Consider the following 24993-nt stretch of genomic DNA (forward strand, 5'->3'; position numbering starts at 1 on the left):
CGCTCTACAACTGAGCCACCTTCCCAGCCCCTACTTTATTGTATTTCATCTGAGTATTTCCGTATATGTCACCAGGTATTTGACTTTTGTTTATTTATTTATTGGTCAGTCGTGGGGCTTGAACTCTGGGCTTGGGCGCTGTCTGTGCGCTCACGGCAAGTGCTCTACCACTTGAGCCACAGCACCACTTCTGGTTTTCTAGTGGTTTATTGGCGATAAAGAGTCTCATGGACTTTCCTGCCCAGACTGGCTTTGAACCGCGATCCTCAGATCTCAGCCTTCTGAGTAGCTAGGATTACAGGTGTGAGCCACTGGCGCCCGGCAGATATTTATCTTTTAATGTATAATCAGAGTACCTTTTACAGTTAAATAGTAGTCATTTATTGATAACAAATGTCCTGTCTATCCATTTTTCTTCATTGTCTCAAGTATCTCTTACTCACCAGTTAGTTTGGTCTCAAATATCTCTCACTTATCAACTAGTTTTACTTAGGATTCCATAAAATTATTGAATATCTTTTTTGGGGGGGGCTGGTCATGGGGCTTGAATTCTGAGCCTGGGTGCTGTCCCTTAGCTTTTCAGCTCAAGGCTAGTACTCTAGCCCTTGAACCATAGCACCAGTTCCGGCTTTTTCTGCTTATGTGGTACTGAGGAATCAAACCCAGGGCCTCATGCATGCAAGACAAGTACTCTACACTGAGCCACCTTCCCAGCCCCTGTTGAGTATCTTTTAATCTATAGACCATCCCTCCTTTTTCCTTTTCCATTTAAGAAACTAGGTCATTTGATCTGTAGAATTTTCTATGGTTAGATTTTTTTTTTTTTTTGGTCCGGTTGTGGGGCCTGAACTCTGGGCCTGGGCGCTGTCCCTCAGCTCTTCAGCTCAAGGCTAGCACTCTACCACTTGAGCCACAGGCCACTTCCGGCTTTTTTTCTTTTTGCTTATGTGGTGCTGAGGAATCGAACCCAGGGCCTCAGGCATGCAAGGCAAGCGCTCTACCACTGAGCCAACTTCCCAGCCCCTATGGTGTAGATTTTTGTCCTACTTTGTTCTCTGTATTTTGTATAAACAGATCATTTGAGCTTGGGGATTAATCAGATTAGGATTTGTTTTTCTTTTGGACAATATTTCATAGATGGAACATAATTAGATCAAGAGATACATGATGTCTGCTTATCTGTAATGTGAAGATTGGTCAATAGGTTTAGATGAAATGTGTGTTGCTTTTTTTTTTTTTGGTCATGGGGCCTGGGCGCTGTCCCTCAGCTTCAGCTCAAGGCTTGCACTCTACCACTTGAGCCACAGCGCCACTTCCAGTTTTCTAGTGGTTTATTGGAGATAAGAGTCTCATGGCCTTTCCTGCCTGGGCTGGCTTTGAACCACAATCCTCAGATTGTTGAGTAGCTCGGTGTGAGCCGCCAGCACCCAACAAACTGTACAGAGAAAAACCAGGAGATAGGTTTTGATCAAATTTAGTGATTATGAACACATCAAGATTTTGGTTTGACCTGAATGGATGATAAGAGGGAAGCTAAGAAGAACAGGTTGTTGATGCTGTTGGAAATGTTAAAATCGAAGTAAAGATGTGTTGTGGTCTATAATGTTTAGAACAAAAGTCTTGGCTGCAGATAAATATTAGTTTTTTATATCTGAAGAGTTGAGTGAATAAAAAGAACAGAGATCTTGTATGTGGTATGGAAACACTGTTGGATTAGTTTTCTATTATTGTCTTGTTTCAAAGTACTAAAAAACAGCAATTTAAAACTTCAAACTTAGGCTGGGAAGGTGGCTCAGTGGTAGAGCGCTTCCCTTGCATGCCTGAGGCCCTGGGTTCGATTCCTCAGCACCACATAAGCAAAAAGAAAAAAGCCGGAAGTGGCGCTTTGGCTCAAGTGGTAGAGTGCTAGCCTTGAGCTGAAGAGCTGAGGGACAGTGCCCAGGCCCACAATTCAGGCCCCACGACCGGACCCAAAAAATAAATAAAAAAAATAAAACTTCAAACTTTCTCTCATTTTTTCTTTCTCTTTCTCCTTCCTTCCTTTTTTCTTTCCTGTTTCCTTCTTCCTTCCCCTCTTTCTCTCTTCCTTCCCCCCTTCCTTTCCCCCTTCCCTTCCTCCCCTCCCTCCCTTCCTTCCCTCCCTTCCTTTCCTTCCTTCCTTCCCTTCCCTCCCTCCCTCCCTTCCTCCCTCCTTCCTTCCTTCCTTCTTTTTCTATTGTTTTGAAACAGGTAATTAGTTCAAATTAGCTCAATTGTACTAAAAAAATTCTCCTGCCTCAGCCTCCTAAGTACTGACATTACTAGGAAAAGGCAAACCATACCTTGCAGAACTACAGACACTTTTATCTCATAGTTTCATTGGGTCAGAACTTTGGATTGTTTAGGCTCAGAAATTTCTAGACATTAGCTAGAATTGAAGTCATCTGAAAGTCATGCTTCCAACGTGACTCACATGGTTGTTGATAGAAATCCTCAGGTCCTTTCTGTTAGAAGATGGCCTCAGTTCCTCACCAGCTGGCCCTCCCCATTGAGTTACTGAGTGTCATCATAATAGGGCAGCTGGCTTGTCCCAGAGGGAATGATACTAGTGAGACCAAGGAAGAAACCACAATGTCTTCTACCACCTAGCCTCACAGCATCACTTCCATCTTATTTTTATTCATTAGAAACTAGCCAGAGGAGCTCATTGTCTTGTTGATGAAGATTTTACACGTGAGAATGAAAATGGGACTGTCTCTGCCTTTGGAAAGTAGAATTCATGGTGAGATTTTAAGCCATCACAGTTATTTAAGGTATTGACAGACAAAGCCTGCACAGGACTTTTGTAAAAGAAAAAAAAAAAAAAAAAGGACTAGCCAGAAATAAGAGAAAAACTAGAAGAATGAATGTGATAGCCAAAATTGGGATAGCATACTGGCTTTAGTGCTGCAGAGAGGATTGGCTAGGTGAGGTCTAATACAGATCTTACGGGATCCAACAACTTGTATTTCACTAATGTGTACTTATTGAGGGCAGTTTGGATGAGTGTGCAAGGCAGCTTAGAGTGGCTTGAAGATTAATTAGAAAGTGTGAAGTTGACAAATGAATGTAGATCATTCAAGATGCTTCAATGTGGAAGGTAGAGAAAGGGGGATTAAAATTGAAGACTAGGGCATCTAAGTAAGAGGAGTATGTTTAAATGTTGGAGAGTTGGGTAGCAAAGTCCATGTTTAAAGTAAGACTATAGACAGTACTTAATTTTGAGCAATGGCCTTGGAAACTGGAAAATTCTGTGTTATATAATCTAAATAACCTGAAGAAAAGAAAGCAAAGAAACCCTCTAAGCTGATAAGTGATATCTGTGGGAAAAAAGACGTGGAAATTTTATCTTTCACTTTTCTTGAATACTCCAGATTTTTCATTTTTCTAAAATTCCTGAAGAGTTTCTCATATGATTATTTTGGACATTTAATCATTTTATATTTGTTTTAAGTAATGAAGCATATCTCTAGTACATTCTTTACCTGAACGTTATAATCTTGTAAGCCCTAACAGTATAGCACATTATTCTAGTGAATGGAAAGTCCAAGGCCTTCCAAACTCATCTTGGTGAAATGCAGATGGCTTTGGAATTTTAAGATTTACTGAATATACTCACAGCAAATATACTTTTATTGCTTATGTAAAATTCAGATGGGTTTATATTAACAGTCATTGTTGATCATCCAGACCCTGTAGAAGCACATGCATTCTCTTGCTTCCTTTGTTACGTCAGTTCTTGCTGCTGTTGGGAGCAGTCTTGTTGATGGTGATAATTTGTAGGGAGAAAGTAAAATTATTAAGCTTAAATATGCTTAGGTAGAAGTTGGCCCTACAATTAGATTTTCACATGGGTAATAGGTAATTCTAAAGAAACCTAGAAAAATGCATGTGACTTAGACTAAGAGACTAAGAAATTACCGCTAGTAGAGAAAAATAAACAAATGGTCAGTCTAATCAGTTGTTTTCCTTCTTAATTGATTTCATTGTTAAGGATTGTCTTCTTAGACTAGTTTGGGCTTACTGTTGCTGTTTTTTTTTTTTTGTGCTAGTTCTGGGGTTTGAACTCAAGGCCTGGACACTGCCCCTGAGCAGTGTAGCTAGCACTTTACCACTTCAGACATAGCTCTACTTCTGGCTTTTTGGTGGTTGAGACAATAGTCTCATTTTCATTCCTGTCCTTGCTTTGAACCTTGATTTTCAGATCTTAGCCTCCTGAGTAGCTGGGATTACAGTCATGAGCTACCAGCACCAGGCTATTTGCTTGTTTTTTTTGAAATAGGATCTAAGTACTAGAACTCCTTTTGTCTCAGCCTTCTGAGTGCTAGGATTATAAGTATACACCACCATGCCAGTCTTAATTTTTAAATTTTCTTTGAGATGGGGATCTTGCTATCCAACCCAGTTTGGTTTGAAACTCCCAATGTAGTCCAGAGAGATCTTAAATTTCTAATCTGTTGTCAACCTTCTGAGTACATAGTCCTTTAAAAAAGGGAATTTACTTTTTGTAGAAATTAAGTTCTCATGGTACAAAGAACAATCCAAATAGGATCTTACTGAAGGAAAGTGTTTGGAGGTATTGTTAATTTTTTTTCTACTCACATTTTTCTGTTTCCTGGTGTTTTATCCACATTAAAGTCTCTGTGCTAAGATTGTTGACTTACATAATTTATTTTATCTTAGCAGAACTTTTGTTCTGTTTTTTGGGATACTCTTGTTTTGGAGTTGCAGTCTGTAACCCAAGGTGGCCTCTAGTTTCTAAGCCTCCTGCCTTACTCTGAAGAATACTGGGATTACAGGCATGTGTCACCATGCCTAGTTTAGCAGTATTATTTTAGCACAGCTGGGTGAATAAAATACTGTGGGAAAATTTGCTGTGTCCCTTTTTCAGCTCTCTATCTAATCTTACAACTTTCCTCTTTCCTACATCATTTATAGGGATATGCCAGGTTCCCAGTCAGTAGAACGAATGTTTCATGGGAGCATTCTTGCACCCGTACTTAGTATACTTACTTTTCTCTTTCTGCTTATCTGTGCTCCTCTACCTCATTGAAAGAGTAATCTTTCTGTATTCTGGATTCCATTTGCTCACATATTTTTCAAAGACTTCAGTTGATAGATTTTATCCTTTTTCCAATTTATCACTTCTCTTTTTCAGTATCCTCAACTTGTAACTCTGTGGACTTTTGTTTTTTGTTAAATGTATTATTATTATTAATGTTAGTCAGTCGTGGGGCTTGAACTCTGGGTCTGGACGCTGTCCCTTAGCTCTTCAGCTCAAGGCTAGCACTCTGCCACTTGAGCCACAGTGCTACTTCTGGCTTTTTCTGCTTATGTGGTGCTGAGGTATGTAATCCAGGGCCTCATGCATGAAGGCAAGCACTCTACCACAGAGCCACCTTCCCAGCCCTAAATGTATTATTATTGTTGTTGTTATTTTGTTGATTGTGGGGCTTGCACTTAGGGCCTGGGTGCTGTCCCTGGGCTTTTTGTGTTCAAGGCTAATGCTCTAACACGCTAGAGCTCTACTTCCAGTTTTTTTTTTTTAGTAGTTAATTGGAGATAAGAGTCTCAGGGAGGGCTGGGAAGGTGGCTCAGTGGTAGACGGCTTGCCTTGCATGCATGAGGCCCTGGGTTCAATTCCTCAGCACCACATAAGCAGGGAAAAAAAGCCGAAAGTGGCCCTGTGGCTCAAATTGTAGAGCGCTAGCCTTGAGCTGAAGAGCTGAGGGACAGTGCCCAGGCCCAGAGTTCAGGCCCACGTCTGGACCCCCCCCCCAAAAAAAACAAACAAACAAAAAGAGTCTTAGGGATTTTCTTGCCTGAGCTTGGCTTTGAGTGGTGATCCTTAGCTTCTTGAGTAGCCACCAGCACCTGGCAACAAAGATAATTTTGCCTTGGCATCTTAGTTACCTGGCAGGTAGGAGTAATAGTAACACAGTAACATGCAAACATCCTACATAACTGGTCTATCCTGTTGTATTTGAATTTTAACTTTCAACTTCTGCCTTCATTCCTTTTTTTTTTTCATTTGAAAAGACAGACAAGTTTTTGCTATGTAGCCTAGGCTTGCCTCTACCTCCCTCCAACTTTCCTTTTTTGGAAATCCATAAATATTAAGTAAAATTAGAACTGATAGAAAAAATGAGTGTTTTCACATTGTCCTTTTTTCCCCCCTCCCTCACATTGCCCTTTAACAAAGTATTTTTCCCTTGATTGTAAAAGTAAAGTATGTTTCTTGTAGATAATTAGCTTCATAAGTCCTGGAAAGTTTCTTAAGCACTTTGGTATAGTTCTTGAATTCTTGACCCACTTCCTTATTTTCTCTTAATTACACGTTCCATTAAGCACCAACATTTGAGAAAAATTCTTTAAGAAAAAATTTCCTGACAGGGTTTGAGTTTATCTTTTGATATTTTGATATTTTTATTACAATATTTCAAATGTTTTCCTAGCTATCTTGGGAAAAAAAACTTAACAGCTTTTTTTGCAAAAAAAAAAATCTTAGTCCTAAACGTACTTTGAACAAGAATTTTTGGAGTATGGCCCTAATCTAAATTGGGCTCTTGGAATGAATGAATCTTGGAATTAGGACAAAGCAACAGAAATTTCATACTTCTGCCTTTTTATTTCTGTTTTACACACGTTTTTCTACTTTCTTTAAATTTTCATTAAGTATTCTTCCTGAAGTTTTCTTTTCATGGTCTTATTTTGGGGGCCTTAATTACTCTTTTTCAAATAAGGAAAAAGGCTCTTAGGCATTTTATAATAATCAAAATTAAATGATAAATAATGGATTATAATTTCACAGTTTGGTGGAAGAAGTACTAATATTTAAGCACAAACTACTTGGAATTGAACACTCCCCCATCGTTTCCTTCAATCAACTCTTGTGAAAAATATGTATCAATATTTAGTATTTTGGGCAGTATTTTAGAAGCAAAACAAAACATGCGTTGAGATCTAGCATATGTTACTTATGTGCTGTAAATAATTTGCAGAACTTGAGCTGCTATTTAGTATTTAATATTTAACTTTGTGAAGGATGCAGAAACCTTAATCATATGACTGTGAATGTGATTCTTTTCACTGGTCTGTTAGTCTGAAATTTTGACCTAAAAGATCAATTGTTGCCGAGCACCAGTGGCTTACACCTGTAATCCTAGCTACTCAGGCGGCTGAGATCTGAGGATTGTGATTCAAAGCCAGATTGGGCAGGAAAGTCCATGAGTCTGTGAGACTCTTATCTCCAGTAAACCATTAGAAAACTCAAAGTGGCAGTATGGCTCAAGTGGTAGAGCGCTCACCCTGAGCTGAAGAGCTGAGGGACTGCCCAAGCCAGTGCAAGCCCCACAGCCGACAGCAAAAAAAAAAAAATCAATTGTCCTTTTAAAACACCAGATGTGGTGCATATCTGTAATCCTATCACTGAAGTAGCTGAAGCAGAATGATTAAGGCCACAGTGATAGCGTGTCTCAAAAAAAGAAAGAAAAGAAGATACACTATGTTGGAAATGAACTTTACAACTTGATGGGGGGGGAGGGGGCGGTAATGTGGGGGAGGGAAGGGATAATAGGAGAAAAACAAAGGAGGGAGTAACAATGCTCCACAAGAAATGTTCTCATTACCATACTCATGTAACTGTAACCCCTCTGTACAGCCTCTTTACAAGAAAATAACATTTAAAAAAAGAGTCAGAGGGCAAAAAAATACATTTTTTAAAGGAAAAGAAGGAAGGAGAAAATATTTAAAAAGATATACGTACCAAAACAAAAAATCCTGAAAGGGCTGGGCAAGTAGAACACTGACCTAACATGCCAAGAGGCCTTTGATTTGATCCTCACCACTACAGAAAAACAAAATAGTGAAAGACCTGCTGGCTCTTGATCAGAATATAAGACCGCAGTCCTTTACTTACAACTTTGAAATGCTTAAAGCTTTCAGTTCTAAAAAGGTTTTTTTTCCCCCTAACTTTACAATATACCCATTTGGAAGCAAAGCCTGACTTGACCTAATGTGTGGCTATTTATAGTCTTTATCATACTTAGTATAAATGTATGTTTGTGAGATTAAATATTGATTATCTTAGTCTTCACTGCAGGTATGACTTCATAAATTTAATATATGCTTTATATGTATGTTACCTTTCTGAACACAACCAAAATGTTTTTGGACAAGGGATGGAGACTTGTATTTGTGATCTGGTGACCTAGAAATTTGCATACCAGAGATAGTTCAGATGTCAGAGGTACCACTCTCTGATTAATGCTGAGAGCTTCGCAAGGTCTGACTACTTCACTGAATTCAGAAGGATTGTTCATTTTACACACATCCCTGTGGCTCAGAGAAACTTGAAGGAAGGCTTTAAATTAACCAGGCTTATAGTGATGCTGGTATAAATGCAGTGTAAACGTGCATTTGATTTGTACCTGGGTTCAAATTCTGTCTCTTGCCATCTGTGAGTCCATGGGCAAGTAAACCTTTCTGAACCTCAAAATTATAAAATAGTTACAATAAATGAGCTTGTATCATAAGATCATTCTGAGAATTAAATAATATATTTATACATTAGCACAGTTTGTAGTATATAAAAGTAACAAAATCTAATTTTTTAAATTTTTTTATTTTTTCATCCGTTGTGGGGCTTGAACTCTGGGCTTGGGTGCTATCCCTCAGCTCTTCAGCTCAAGGCAAGTGCTCTACCGCTTGAGCCACAGCACCACTTCTGGTTTTCTAGTTGTTTATTGGAGATAAGAGTCTCAGGGACTTTCCTGCCTGGGCTGGCTTTGAACCATGATCTTCAGATCTCAGCCTTCTGAGTAGCTAGGATTACAGGCATGAGCCACCAGCGCACAGCTCAAAATATGAAATTTTATGAAAGTGTACACACACACACACACAATCTATATATCTACACACATGTGTGTAGGTATATAGATATAGGTATACACAGGTGCGTGGGCACGTGTGTGTGTGTGTGTGTGTGTGTGTGTGTGTGTGTGTGTACTACAAAGTGACCTCTCCTGACCCTTTCTTGTCTTGTCTCTCATAATTTCTGTCTTTATAGGTTAGTTTGCCTGGCCTATTGCTTTCCTGTGTACCAAGAAGGTTCAGATGCAGCATTGGCTAGGAAAGCAACCTGTTTTGGGGAAAGAATTAATGAATTGTAATGCCGAAGCAGTGTTTACATTTTATGAAAAGCAGAGTGACCACTTTGACAGTTGCTTACATTGTCCATATGTGTTCTGTCATTTATTAAATATTTTTATTCCTTTTTTTTTGGGGGGGGGGGCGGTTGTGGGGCTTGAATTCTGGGTCCTGGGCACTGTTCCTCAGCTCTTCAGCTCAAGGCAAGCGCTCTACCACTTGAGCCACAGCACCACTCCCAGCTTTTTCTGCTTATGTGGTGCTGAGGAATTGAACCCTACTCTACTAACTGAGCCACCTTCCCAGCTCCTCTTCTAACCTTATTAATACAGAGCAGTCCTTAAAGCACCTATTACCTTGTATGGCAATAATATATGTGCATGTCTCATTAATTTTCCTGGAGGGCAGAGTATCTGATTCATCCTTGTATCTCCTTTATCTGGTAGTCCCTCCCAACTACAATCCTTTTGCAAAGAATAAAAACTTAACCATGCACCAGTGGCTCACGCCTGTAATCCTAGCTACTCAGGAGGCTAAGATCTGAGGATCACAGTTCAAAGCCAGCCTGGGGAAAGTTTCTGAGACTCTTATCTCCAATAAACCACTCAGAAAACCAGCTGTGGCACTGTGGCTCAAGTGGTAAAATGCTGGCCTTGAGCTGAAGAGATGAGGGACAGAGCCCAGGCCCAGAGTTCAAGACCCATGACTGACAAAAATAAGTAAGGTTAAAAGGAGACATCACTTATAGTAGGGAGATATTTGCATCAAGTCAGGAGGACTCTTGCTTAATCTTTAATACAAATTTATTTTAAGCAAAATAAAATTAACATTCAATTTTTTGGCTGTTCTACAGTTCAAACTCCAAATAAATGTTGTCAGTGTATTTATATAACAGGTTTGGGAGGCATTCTTTGATTTATAAAAGGATAGCAGAATTCATTTAAATGGCAAGTTAATCTTTCTTAGTGAATTTTAAATATATTGTTTGTGCAAAAATATTTCCAGACACATTTGCTTTGTGAAGCTGAGCAAATACATTATTTATATATTAACAATTAAATAGGTTTTCATTGATGGCATTACATACTGGCATGAAGTTAGGAGTTGTTAATTTATTAAGACTTGTTTCCTCCACCCCCACAGTATAACCCCTGATTTCACTGTATTTGATGTCAGTACAATTTGTGGAGGGGAAGGGGAAAAACAAATCGTTTAAACAGGGATACAAGTGGACCCATTGCAACAATGAGATGTACAAGTCGTTATGTCGAAAACGAACTTTACAACTTTGGTGCGGAGGGGGGTGGGGGGGTGGGGGGGGGAGCGGAGAGGATTGGGTGGGGAGGATGGGAATGGATGGGAAGGGGAAACAAAGGAGGAGGCTACAATGCTTGATAAGAAATGTACTCATTATCTTGCCCATGTAATTGTAACCCCTCTGTACAGTATTTTCACAATAAAAAAAAAAGAAAAAAAAAGACTTGTTTCTTTTCCCTCCCTCCCTCCCTCCCTCCCTCCCTCCCTTCCTTCCTTCCTCACTCTCATGCTCTCTCTCTCTGTGTTTCTCTCTTTCTTTCTTTCTTTCTTTGCTGGGGATCAGACCTATGAATTCATGTATGGAAAGCGAGACGTTTACCACTGAGCTATAACATTAGCTCCTCATTTGAGATTTTTTTTTTTTTTTTGTCAGTCATGGGGCCTGAACTCTGGGCCTGGGCATTGTCCCTCGGTGCTGTTCCTCAGCTCTTCAGCTCAAGGCTAGTGCTCTACCACTTGAGCCACAGTGCCACTTCCAACTTTTTCTGCTTATGTGGTGTTGAGGAATCAAACCCAGGGCCTCATGCATGCAAGGCAAGCCCTCCACTGAGCAACCTTCCCAGCCCCTCATTGAGATATTTTTGAATATTTAATATGTGTTAAGAATATACTAAGCTAATGTTCTGAAAGTGTATAGACATGTTGGACATACAATGAAGTAATAATTAAGATACAAATAAGTAGTTCCTTATAGATGTTACTGATTTGATTTAGTGTTTATATTCTTTTGTTAGGGATTACTAATCTGTAATAATGTTAAATGATAACATTTTAAAATGTAATTATAAAGATTTGATAAAAACAAAACTGAAAGTTGGGCTGGACCAAAATAGCTCATGTGATAGAGTGCTTGCCTCTGCATATGCAAGCCTTTGGGTTCAGTTCCCAGATTAAACAACAAAGCGTCTTCCACCACCCCATATCCTAGAAAATTAAGAAGAAGGAGAGGAGTGAGGGAGGGTAAGGATGAGTGAGAATGTTGAAAGGGGTGGCATTGATCAAGATACAGTGAATACACTGCCTTGTTAAATGGCAACTCTTTTGTTCATTAAAAATAATTTAAAAAAATAAAAAGGAAAAAAGTTTCTCCTGTTTGAGGGTCTTGAATAGCTTGAATGGGTACTAAATGGGCATATTTCAAGTAAATTATGCTTCTGAATGAGTACGATGCCTGAGAGGATGCTGGTCATCTGTACAGGCAGCATTTATGTAATACATCTCTGGTCCCAGACACTAGGTCAATTATGGAAGATGGGTTGAGGATATTAATAGTAGTAATAACATAATTAGCATTGCTGTCAGATAAGGAAAACAAGTATACCTGTTTATGACACTATACTATAGTACAATAGAAACATCCATAAATTGAGGAGAAAGCATTTAATTGTACTTGAGTGTAGGAGCTGGATTGGGATAAGGTCGTCAGTGGGACTTTATGAGCAAGAATAATGGAAATTATTTGGTGCTTTGGGTTCTTGTATTGCTGGGCTAACTATATATCATTACTAAAGTAGACTGGTGTGTGTAGAGGGGGTGGTGAGCTGATGGTAGGAGACATGCCTGAAAGAAAGTGTAAAAACAAAGTTTCCCTTCCCCATTCTCCCTGTATGCTTGCTGAGACAAATTATAACCATTAACAGGAGAAAATGCATACAAATTCATTGATGTGTTTGGGTGCTATATAAAATCTGCAACTCTAAAAAAGATCAGATCCTTCATTAGGAGAGAGGGCAGAGGGAAACTAACAGCACTTTTAGTAGAGAGTAAATGATGTTTAGGTGAGATTAGTGGGCCTAAAGACCCAAGTTCTGGGACAAAGTTCCTTTGGGCTCCTGGGGGGTGGTATATGATTTTCAGTCTCTTCCTTTGTGATCTGACTTGATCAATGAAAGTTTTAGTAAGGAGATAGAAGGCAATTATTTCCTATTTGTTGGATTTGCTCCTTAGGTAGACAAGGAAATCTCAAGAAAGCCCCTTTCTGGGCCTCAGGAAGGAAAGATTCCAAGAGAAGTAGGTTGGGAGAGAGTCAGAGAGATCTTGACATTATGTCAAAGCACCATATTTTGGAGTCTTATGTTCTAAGCTTCTATAAAAGATGTGGTCTGTGAGAATAGAGTTAAAGAAAGTTATTGCAAGTTTTTGTTTGCTGTATTAAGGTAGAGCAGGGAGGGGTATACATCTGGCCTAAGTCTGTGTCATCTCTATGCCAGGTGTTGCACTACATGATTTTCTTATTAATTCAGTACTTGCACTGATCCTGTGAGAGTATGTAATGTCTCCATTTTACAAATGGAGATACTACGGTCAGAGAACATAAATGGTTTGGCCAAAGTTGTACTAATTGCACATTAGCAGAGCTGGAATGGAAAACTTTTATCTTTCACAGCCCATGATGTTTTATTAAATTGTGTGGTCTACATAGTGACACTGGATTACTGCTCAGATTGTCATGTTTTATATCTCTGTCTATACTTAGTGTGTATGTGTGTGTGTACACATGTACATACAAGCTGCTCCTGAGGCTTGAACTCAGGACCTGGGTACTGTTCCTGGGCTTTCCTTGCTCAAGACCAATACTGTATCACTTGAGCCACAGCCCAACTTCTGGCTTTTTGGTAGTTTATTGGTAACAAGAGTCTTGCAGACTTTCCTACCCAGGGTGACTTGGAGCTGCAATCCTGAGATATCTTGTTTCCTGAGTAGCTAGAATTATAGGTGTGAGCAGGGCTGGCACCCAGCACTGGTTGTACTTTTTTAAAATAATTTATTCTAGAAATGGCACTTTCTTTTTTTCTCCATTTTTTTAAAGTCATAGGGATAGACAATTAAAATGATTTTTATACCTTTAAAAGAGATATTTCATATGAATGCATCTGCAGCCTTGGAAGCCTCAAATAGAAAATAGTTTGACTTTTTAATTTAACTTTGAAAATTAAATGACTATTTTTTCTATTTTTTTCTTTTTTTGTTTGTACTAGAACTCAGGGCTTTGAGCTCACGTGGCTAGTACTTTGCTACTTGAGCTATACCTCTAGCCTGGCTTTTTGCTGCCCAGACTGGCTTTGAACAAGATCTTTCAGATCTCAGCCTCCCAAGTAGCTAGGAAGATAGGCAGGACCACCAACGCTCAGCCTGAAGGTGTTTTTAAAGTGGCACAATGAAGTTCAGGTATAATAATAAGATATGCACAGAGTATAGCAATTAAGAGGCCCTATTGCTCTGTTAACTTTTTTGTGAGAAGTAGTTATCTACCAAGCAGATTTAAGGTTGATCATCTGTTGGATAGTTCTTAGTATGTTGTTTAACTCTTTCCTAAAGATTTAAGAAATGGACAGGCAAGGCAAACCACTATGTGATTAGTGTGAAACTGTCTCTTGAGTATTCTGGTCATTCCCTTTTCTACTAAACTAGTTTCTAAATATTTATTGAACAACCAGTTCAACAACTGCTGTATTCCATAACAGTTTTTGCATAATTCAGTAGCTCTCAGATGAAAACTTCTTCCCCTTCCTTCTACAGGGTGAAGACCAGAAGCTTTATTTAAAAATAAAATTCTGGGGGTTGGGAAGGTAGCTCAGTGGTAGAGTACATGAGGGCATCAGCGCATGAGGCCCTGAGTTTGATTCCTCAGTACCACGTACATAGAAAAAGTTGGAAGTGGCACTGTGGCTCAAGTGGTAGAGCTCTAGCCTTGAGCTGAAGAGCTCAGGGACAGCGCCCAGAGTCCAGGCCCCACAACTGACAAAAATAAATAAATAAATAAATAAATATAAATAAAATTCTGGTTCTTAGATGGTACCTTTTGACTTGTTCTTAACATGATGGAAAGGAAAGAACATTCTATTTGGGTCCTCTTTTATAAAGACCCCAATCTAGCCATTTCCTAAACACCCTACCTCCTAATAACCATTACATTGGGATTTAGGATTTCAGCATATGGATTTAGGGGAAACAACTTTTAGCCCATTGCAGTATGTATTACTGTAAATATTCAGGTCAGATTAACTTAGCCTTGGGCATTTTTTAGAATAGTTTGTGAAATTAGTTTTGATCATGTAAATTCAGCTAAGATAGAATTTTACTACCATTGGTAAAGGAAAATTGTTTCTGATTTTATCACTTTACTAATTTTCGCTTCAAGGTCCTTAATTCTACATCAGCAAAAAACTTTTTGCTTAATGCCATCCTGAATTACTTTTTTAGCCTGAGATTATGAATGTGCTGATAGTATCGCCAATGTAATGATGTAAAAATACTTTTAGGTTAGTCTTTGTCCTTCAGTCACTCGGGGTAGCAGCCAAGCTAAATATTTATATCTATAGAATGCATTTTTACGTTGGCTGTGCACTAAAGAGAACCTATGTATCCTAAATTGTTTGCTGCCTAGAGCTACTCATGCATTATTGGTTAGCATAGTTGGAATCTGCATTCCTTAAATGCTTCCTCTGAGGTGGGGGGCATTACTGACTTAAGAGATAAGGTATGAAGATAGTAGCTTAAAGAACAAAAGTTCTTTTCCTTTGAGGCAGGCTTAGCTGATTTAGTAGTAATAGACCAGAAGCTATGAGATTTGAATTGTCCTTGGACAGCTAAAAAAAGGCAGCATCTTTAATTTTCTTACCATTATGATAGAAATGATTATAGAAGCTTCATTACTGGCTGTTGAGACATAGTCTATAAGGTTATAGGCTGTAGTTTTTGAAATTTTAAATGGTTTTTTGCCTTTATTTGAGTTCTTTCTAGCATTAATTCATCCATTAAATAGTGTGTGTGTGTGTGTGTGTGTGTGTGCGCGCGCGCGTGTGCGCGCGTGCGTGTGTATGTGTGTGTATGTATGTGTATGTATGTGTGTTCGTTAAGGTCCTGGGGTTTGAATTCAGCCCCAGGGTGCTGTCCCTGAGTTTTTTGGTTGAAGGCTAGCATTTTACCACTTGAGCCGCAGTTCTACTTCATGCTTTTTGGTGATTAATTGGAGGTAAGAGTATCTGGGATTTGTCTGCCCTGGCTAGCCTCAAACCACAACCTTCAGATCTCAGCCTCACAAGTAGTTAGGATTACAAGTGTTAGCATCCAGCTAGAATAATTTTTTTGAGAGAGTATTATGTACTAGATCATTCTCTTATAATTCATATTCTGCCAGGGAGGAAGAATATTAAATAAGCAATTTCAAAATTAATTATAGTTTAAGTACTTGGCAAGTTTTTAATAGCTACCTATATTAATTTTATCCCCAATGCACATTAAAGGTATTCAGAATCAGAGAGATTTCATAATAATATCTTAGCTTGCCTTTGTCCTATACCCCTAGAATGATTCTATGAGAGTAGAACAGTTGTCCTACTGGAGAAGCCAGATACTATGTAGGTGAGGAATGGAGGAGGAAAAATGACATTTCTCTGCTGATGAGGAGGAAGGAGGCCACTCTCCCTTCTCTCCTGTAAGGATCATTTAGCAATGATAGTAAAGGCTAAATCTTACCCCCCCCCCCCAACATTTGAGTATGTAAATAAAATCTCTTTAGGAACCAAGATAGCATTATGGGTGTCCATGTGTACAAACTAAATTCTAGGACATTATCTCTTTACAGATGAAAATACTGAAGAGAAGCTGTATTCCCTTTTTCTGGCATCTTAGTGGTTTAGCCTAGGAACCTACTGCAGACAATAGAAAATAGAAAAATTTCCCTTTTTCATTTCAGATTGGAAACAAAAGGGGAAAATTTTATCATGGCTAGAATGTTGCTAAGATTCTATGGCTTTTTATAGGAACACAGAAAAATCCAATGAAATTTTATTTCTCCTCACTATTCCAAAGGAAAAAGGCTGTATAAGAGAATATGTCCTTAGGAGAGGACTGCAGTATTATAGTCCAGGGATTCAGGTTGAGCTTCCTTTCTGAAAAATGAGTAGGAATTAGCTAGTTGAAGGAATGAGCATGGATGTGTAAAAATGCTCCAGGCAATAAGAACAAGCCACTTAAAAGTTCTTAGGCTAGGAAGCAATTGGTTGGTTTAGGCAATTGAGAAATGAGTTAAGATTGGGTACAGGGAGCTGGGTGCTGGTGGCTCACATTTATAATCCTAGCTACTTAGGATGCTAAGATTTTAGGATTGTGGTTCAAAGCCAGCTTAGGCAGGAGTGTCCAAGAGACTCTTATCTCCAGTTAACCACCAGAAAACTCGAAGTGGTGCTATGGCTCAAAGTGGTAGAGTGCTAGCCTTAAGCAAAAAGAGCTCAGGGATAGCACCCAGGCTATCCCAAATTAAGAAATTTGGACCCAGTCCTGACTTCTGTGCACTCCAATGGTTGTGCTTTACTCACTATGTGACCTTCAAGTTCCAAGTGTATGAGACAGAAAGTACTGGCATAAATAAATATTTTGTTCAGGCCAACAATATAGTTATACACTGCTGTTGACAACATTCCATGAACCAACAGAAAATACATTTGGGCACTAAAATAAGTAAAACTAGAAAAAAATTTGGATTGTAAGAGCAGCATAGAATCATTATTTAGTGCTTGTTTAGTTTTTTTAATCAAGGAAAGGGCTTGATTAGGTTTTTGAAATGACTCTTCTGGCTACAGGAGACAAAAGATTGGAGCAAAGTAGGAGGAAATGCAGAGAATTCAAAGGTGGTACTATAGTATAGGTAATAGATTGTGCAGGTCTGGATTAGGTGGTGATAATATAGATGGGGTTAAATGATTTTTATTTATTTATTTAGGTCTTGGGACTTGAACTCAGGGCTTGGGCACTGTCCCTGAGATCTTTCACTCAAGGCTAGCACTCTTCCACGCTGATTCCAGCACCACTTCTCATTTTCTGTTGGGTAATTGAAGAGATTAGAGTCTGGCTTCCAACAGCAATCCTCAGATTTCAGCCTCCTGAATAGCTAGGATTATGGGCTGGGTTAAATAAATGGGTTAAGGAACAGAAATGAGGGGACATTGAATAGTAGAGAAATAGGTTCATGAATTACTTTAGACATGTTGAGTTTGAAATGCCTAAAAGAAAACCAAATAGAGATGTGCTTAGGGAACATGTTTAGTGGGAGAGTGGAGAAAATTTAAAATAAGCTTGATGAGAATGGGAGAGTAAGTCTATTTCCTGCAGTTCCCTCTGTCTGGGTCTGGATACCCTAATCCTTTCAAGAGTCTTCACTTGGCTGGATCCTCTGATTTGGTTATCATTGCAGATCTCAACTTTTCAATTTTCCTAAGCCACTTAGGTAAAGTAGAGTTCCTCCCCCCAACAATAACCATCTAATAATCACTACTATGGTTTGAACATGATGCTCAGAATTCATGAATTAGACACTTAATCCCAGAAGTGGGCCTGGGTCAAGTGGTAGAATGCCAGCCCTGAGTGAAAAAAAAAGAAGGGAGAGTGTGAGTTTAATCTCCAGTACTAACATATGCACACCACTCCCTTCAACCAATCCCAGTGAAACTATGTTGGGAAGTGGGAAGATAAATGGCCTTCTAAAAATGGATTTTAAGGGGCTGGGAAGGTGGTTCCGTGGTAGAGCACTTGCCTTGCATGCCTGAGGCCCTGGGTTCGATTCCTCAGCACCACATAAGGAAAAAAAAAGCCGGAAGTGGCACTGTGGCTCAAGTAGAGCGCTAGCCTTGAGCTGAAGAGCTGAGGGATAGCGCCCAGGCCCAGAGTTCAGGCCCCACGACTGGACCCAAAAATAAATGTAAAAAAATGGGTTTTAAGAGTGGATTTGCTCTCTTCCTTCTTTGCCCTTCCACTATGCAAGAAGTCCTTCCAACTTCTGCTCAGCAAGAAGGTCCTTACTACATGTCAGTTCCTTGATGTTGGTCTTAATTACCCTCTGGAGCTGTGAGAAAATAAAGTTCTGTTCATTATGAATTACCAAATCTCAGTCATTTTGTTATAGCAACAAAGAGCAGGCTAAGACTGTTTCTGGAGTTTAGGGCAAAAGTTCCAATTCTGAGAGTCTCAACAGACTAGGCTCAGATACCTGTCCTAACATTGCCAATTAAAGAGATGAGTAGTGGTAAAAGACACCTTTACCAGAAGGAGTAGAAGAAGAGTTCAGTGGCCCCACATCTGCTTTCTGGATACTATCTTAAGCTTGCAGATTATTCAGGGAAGGGGTAAAAAAAGCCTGTGTAGTTACTCAGTCTTGGTCATACTGGTCTGGTTGATATTATCTTAGGATGGGTCAAGTGAGCCTTTTCATATTGTCATATTTGTACAAGAATCATCTAGAATTCAATCACTGAAGTTATTTTCTTAACACAGCATGTTTGCAAGATAACATTTGGTAGCTTGCTGGAATGGAAGTTATGCTTCATAATAAAAACCTAGTGGGCTGGGGGTGTAGCACACCAGCAGAGCACTTACCTAGCACTTACCTTTCACATGAAAGGCCCTGGGTTTGCACTCTAGCACCTTGGGCATTTGGTAATTGCTTGTAATGGTAGCTACTTGGGAGGCTGAGATTGGGAGTATAATAATGATGGCAGCCCAGGCTCCCACTCTCCCCCCAAAAGGCAAGACCCTATCTCTACCAAGTAAAATAAAAATTTAAGCTGGGCATTGACACTATAGGAGTGAACTTATAGTCCTAGCTACTCAGGAAGCTAAGATCTGAAAATCTCAGTTCAAAGTTACCTTGGGCAGGAAAGTCTATGAAACTCTGCTCTCCAATTAAGCACCAAAAATCAAGAAATACAGCTGGGGCTCAAGTTAGTAGAGTGTGAGCCTTGAGTGAAAAAAACTAAGGAACAGTGCCCATGCACTGAGTTAAGCCCCAGTACTGGAACCAAAAAAAAAAAAAGAAAGAAAGAAAGAAAAAGAAAAAAGAAGAAAGAAAGAAAAAAAGACAGAAAAGAGGCTGAGGGAAATGGTATGTGGCTATAATTCCAGCTACTCAGAAGTCAGACGTTGGGGAAGATAGCAGATCAAAGACAGGCCAAAAAAATAAAAAAGTTACTCAACAAAGAAGCTGACATGTGCATGCCTGTAATCCCAGATATAGAGGAGAAGGTAGGCAAGAGGATTAAAGTCTGAGGCCAGCTGAGCAAACAGTTTGATACTCTATCTGAAAAATAACTAAAGCATGCTGGGGATATAACTTGAGTGGTAAAGCTTCCATGCCTAAATTCAAACTCCAGTACCACCCCCACCACACACACATGTGAAAATGTAACTCATAGAGTTGGAGAAAAACATTAACAATTATATATCTGCTAGGACTTGAATTGGCCCCAACTTTCTTGTATGTATGTCACATAGAGGGTCTAAGTGAGAGAATCTGCTGCTGCAATTGTTACTCGCTATTGACATTCTGCTTTCCTCACATCCCCATGTTTAATGCTGCTATTTTTCTAACACAGACCTTAAAGAATGTTTTGCTTTCTGGCACATTTTTAATTACTGAAAAAACTGAATATGCTTAAAATACTCCATTTATATGTAATTTTTCAGACCCTTTAGGATTTGGACCCTGTAATGGTTTCCCTTCCTTCCTTCCTTCCTTCCTTCCCTCCCTCCCTCCCTCCTTCCTTTCTTCCTTTCTTTCTTTGCCTCCTGCAATCTTTCAGCTTTATCTTTCTATTCCTGTGCCCTCTGTACTCTGGTCTTTAAGTCTACTTCTATGAATAGGAAAATAAAAAAGTCTTTGCTACCAGGCACCAGTGGCTCATGCCTGTAATCCTATCTACTGAGGTGGCTGAGATCGGAGACTTTGTTTGAAGCTAGCCAGCCCAGAAAAGTCAGTGAGATTCTTAGCTCCAATTAACCATGAAGAAGGCAGAAGTGGCGCTGTGGCTCAAGTGGTAGAGTGCTAGCCTGGAACAAAAGTTCAGGGACAGTACCAAGGCCCTGAGTTCAAGTCCCAGGACTAGCACAAAAACAAAAGAAAAAGAAAAAGTATTTGCCTAGTCTATGCCTTTTCTGAGTGTTCCCTTGGCTTAGAATGACCTTTTCCCCTACCTTCTACTAAACTAATCCTCCTTCTCCTCAGTCCAAGATTGAAACTTGAAACACTTGGTTACTTCAGTGTTGCTTTTTATGGCAGGCAGTTTTCTGCAGTCTCCAACCGTTTATACTTTATTCATATTGTTAGGTTTTTAAAAAGAGATAGCCGAGTAAGAACATCACCACACAGGTGGTATTCAGGTAAGGAGTAGGTTTATTCATCGGTCCGGCTGGCACCAGGCCATCTTGGTCCTCCACGTGGTGGGGAAAGGCCTGGGAAAGAGAGCTGGGAGAGCTGGGAAAGAGAAAGAGCTGGGAAAGAGAGAGAGCTGGGAAAGAGAGAAAAGAGCTAGAAAAGAGAGAAAAGAGCTAGAAAAGAGAGCATCTGGGAAAGAGGTGGCAAAGAGCAAGCTAGGAAAGAGAAGAGAGCTGGGAAAGAGATGAGAAGGAAAGAGCTGAGAAAGAGCTTAGAAAAGAGCAGAGAGAGAGCGTCTGGGCCTGGGCTAGGCCTTATCTAGGGTATGTGCAGAGAAAGGTGTGGCCACATCAAATTCAGATGTGACCGCAGCTGATGCAGATGTGACCTCTTCCAGGTGTCCCAGTTGCCTAGGTAACGCAGGTACTGGGTGGAGACTTTGCTGCGAGGAGGGTGGAGTCTGCTAGCTATATAAGAGCACTTTTTTTGTTCTGTCATCATTTTTATATGCTAGTATTTTGTTTTCTTTCTTTTCATTGACAATTCATAAGAGTCTAAGCCAGTTATTTTGAAGAATGTCCCACATTCTGAATTTATTTGCCTATTTCCTAGTTACATTTATTTATTTATTTATTTTGTTGGTCGTGGGCCTGAACTCTGGGTCTAGGCACTGTCTCTCAGTTCTTCAGCTCAAGGTTAGCACTCAACCACTTGAGCCAAGCACTAGTTCTGGCTTTTTCTGTTTATGTGGTGCTGAGGAATCGAACCCAAGGCCTTATCTATGCAAGGCAAGCATTCTACCACCTTCCCAGCCCTACATTTACTTTAATTACTTAAGTTATCTCTACCACAGTTTTCTAATTCATAATCCTACAGTAGTACTGCTAGTAGCACCTTTCTGGCCCTATATTTCTTTCTTTTTTTTTTTTTTTTTTGGCCCTATATTTCTATACTATATTTCTTTAAAATGTGTTATATATAGTTGGAAAAGATCAGGACGGAAATATTGGCTCTTACCTTGTTTGGGTAAGAGCTTGCTCTTCATTCTTACCTTATCACACATTTTCTATTATTATTATTTTGGGACCAGTCGTGAGGCCTGAACTCTGGGCCTGGGTCCTGTCCCTCAGCTCTTCAGCTCAAGGCTAGCGCTCTACCACTTGAGCCACAGCACCACTTCCAGGCTTTTTCCTTTTTGCTTATGTGGTGCTGAGGAATCGAACCCAAAGCCTCAGGCATGCAAGGCAAGCGCTCTACCACTGAGCCACCTTCCCAGCCCCTAATCTAATTATTTTTATATTGTCTTTACCCTTTTGGAGGGAAGATTTAATATAGGGTATAGTTGGAGGGAAGATAAATATAGGGTAGAGTAAAAGGGCAGTTAAATTCTTAAGGACTTTTCTTAAGTGTGTGTTTTTTTAAAAAATTTAACTGCGTTATTAATAAAGAACTTTTTGGTCCTGCTTAGTAATTAGAATTTTTATATAAAATGTGTCTTTTTTCTGTATCTGTAAGTAGAATAAAACAAAACTTTCTTTAGTACTTCCATAATGACTTCTGAGCCATGTGAGGTGGCATACATCTGTAATCCCAGCACTTGGGAAACTGAGGCAAGAGAATCACAAATTCTAGGCCAGCTTGGGCTTATGCAGTGAAACTGTGCTTCAAAAACCCAAAACCTAGCCTGGCGCTGGTGGCTCATGCCTGTAATCCTAGCTACTCAGGAGGCTGAGATCTGAGGATCAAGGTTCAAAGCCAGCCCGGGCAGGAAAGTCCATGACGCTCTTATCTCCAATAAACCACTAGAAAACCGGAAGTGGTGCTGTGGCTCAAGTGGTAGAGCGCTCACCTTGAGCTGAAGAACGCAGGGACAGTGCCCAAGCCCAGAGTTCAAGCCCCATGACAGACTGAAACAAAAAACAACCCCTCCCCCCAAACCAAACAAACATAATGACTTCTGAATGTGAATTCCTGTGGCTTAGGGGTTTGGGGCATCAATAGTTTAGAATGAAACAATTGTTTATGAAACATCATACAGTATTAGCTTGTTTCTCATATAGGTAGAATACAGAAAAATGCTATTTATTAAGTAGTAAATGTTTATTAAACTTACTTTATTATGCATGACTGATTTGATTTTAGGAGTATTTACTAAATAGCACAATGTTTGCTATGTATTGCTAACCTTTATTTTGTTTGGTAAGGGAGACATAAAAGGTAAGCACCATTTCATTGGTAAGTGTTTTTTGAACACCTAATGTATACTAGACAAAATACTGAAGCATAAGATAAGATAGATGATTTTTTTAATCCTAATAAATATGTCTAGGGTGGTGTGTACCACAACAAGGAAACAAATGAATAGGATTGAGGGCCTAGGCATAGAAATCCAAATTAAATAGAACTAATGCTTTTGAATGACAGCAAAGCAGAAAATGTGGGTCAAGGATATTCCAAGCTGAAGAGTACTGGTTAAGTCACAGTAGCAAAAAATGTCATCTAGTTAGGTACTTGCAAAGAAGTGAAGCTAGAGCATTGTTTCTGAAAGTGTGATCCTTTCTGCGGTTGTCAGCATCATCTGGGAGCAATTCTTAAACCTCTAGATCATTCTTATCTTAGCCTTCTAAGTGATCCTGTAAGTAAAAGATCAGAACACTGGACTAAATTTAAGGAATGTGAAAAAAGAATAGCAATTATAATGTAGCCTCTCACATGAAAGGTATTAAAGTTCTATGATTAGGTTAGATAAAACCATTTTCTTTTTTTTGTTTTGTTTTTACCAGTTCTGGGGCTTGAACTCTGGGCACTGTCTCTGAGTTTCTTTTGCTTAAGGCCAGTGCTCTACCACTTGAGCCACAGCCCCACTTCCTAAATCATTTTCTTTTAAAATCTCTATATTGAGTGATTTCTTATGGGAAAGGGAATAGATAATACTATAATCTTGTTTTGTTTTTAATCCCCAGATATTCAAACAACAATTTATCAGTCTGTTAACCTTTTACTTACTGATTGCTTTGTTTTTCTTTTAGTCCAAGGACAAAATGATGAGAGGCTCTCGCAGAGGATGTGTTAGACTCAGAGTAAGTATTCATTTTTATGAAAATAAATTTTGACCCAAAAATGTGCTTCGATAAAGTTGTGGAAGTCTAAATTTTGCTTAGCTTTCTTACTTTTAAATGTTAGGGCACATAATATTTCAGAGAGGAAAGTATGAAAACCAGGATGTAATGTTGTAACCAAGACTTACTAATATTTTCAAACCTCATCTTTACAGATAATGGACAAATTACTTGTAGTATTGGTGATATAGCGATAGAAGAAAAGGACTCAGAAAAACTTTCCCCTATTGCTTTGCCTTTTGTGTTCAATATTAAAAATACAGCAGCACTATAAAGTAGGAATATAATTCTAGCCATATGTAAAATTTTAAATTTTGTGGTAGCCACATTTATTTCAACATATAATCATACAATTTTTTTTTCTTGGTGGTCTTAGGGTTTGAACTTAGGGGCTTGGGCTTGCTTACTTGGCTTGCTTGGTGAGCCACACCTCCGGCTCTATTGGCTAGTGATTTTAGAGATGGAGTCTCATGAACTTTTCTGCTTGGACTGGCTTCAAACCATGATCTTCCTAGTCCAAGTCTTCTGAGTAGCTAGATTTTAGGTATGAGCCACCATGATCCAGCTAATACACAGTTATTAATATGATATTTTACATTATATTTTGGTACTAAGGATTTGAAATCCAGTGGGTCTTTTTTACAGTACTGAGACTCTAACCCAGGGCCTTGCACATTGTAGACAGCCACTCTACCCACAGAGCCCTTCTGGTATGTTTTTGCACTATGGACACATCTTAATTCAGTGTTAGATATACTTCAGGGGAGGTGCCTAGTAGCCCCTTAACTCTATTTCTGCCTTTTTGCATCCTTAATTAGTTTATTTGTTTCTGGTGCTAGGAATTGAACCTAGGCACAACCTAAGTTGTAGATGTGAATGTTTGGTAGACATTGTTGCCTTTATTATCAATTCTTGAAAAAATTGTTAAATGATTCCATGAAGTTAAATTATAATGGCAACATTCTGGCACTGATGTAAGAGAGTGATAGAATTATAGGATGGAAATGAGATAGGCTATATATGTATACATATACACATATGCATACATGTATACACACACACACACACACACATATACACACACACACGTATCTGGTGTGTATGTGATAGCATAAAAATTTTTTTAAATTGAGCTAAAATTTTCCTTTGGTTCCTCTTGTCTGAGTGGCCTAATTGCTTTTCTAAGTACTTGCTATCAATCTTAGTCACCTCTGAGATTGGTATTAACGGCCTTTTTGGCTTGAG

General features: G+C 39.2%; 1 protein-coding gene across 3 annotated transcripts in view; it reads left to right on the top strand.

The window, feature by feature from the left end:
• The window catches only part of Osbpl9 (oxysterol binding protein like 9), a 122310-nt gene that overhangs the window by 6083 nt on the left and 91234 nt on the right, over nucleotides 1-24993 (top strand). For all 3 annotated transcript variants that reach the window (XM_042678419.1, XM_042678425.1, XM_042678432.1), the window contains exon 2: nucleotides 23659-23709. In XM_042678419.1, coding sequence (XP_042534353.1) covers nucleotides 23659-23709 — 51 coding nt within the window. The remainder of the gene's footprint in view (nucleotides 1-23658; nucleotides 23710-24993) is intronic.

This window comes from Dipodomys spectabilis, unplaced genomic scaffold (genome assembly GCF_019054845.1).
Source record: "Dipodomys spectabilis isolate Male_0828 unplaced genomic scaffold, ASM1905484v1 ptg000002l, whole genome shotgun sequence".
Lineage (NCBI taxonomy): Eukaryota > Metazoa > Chordata > Mammalia > Rodentia > Heteromyidae > Dipodomys > Dipodomys spectabilis.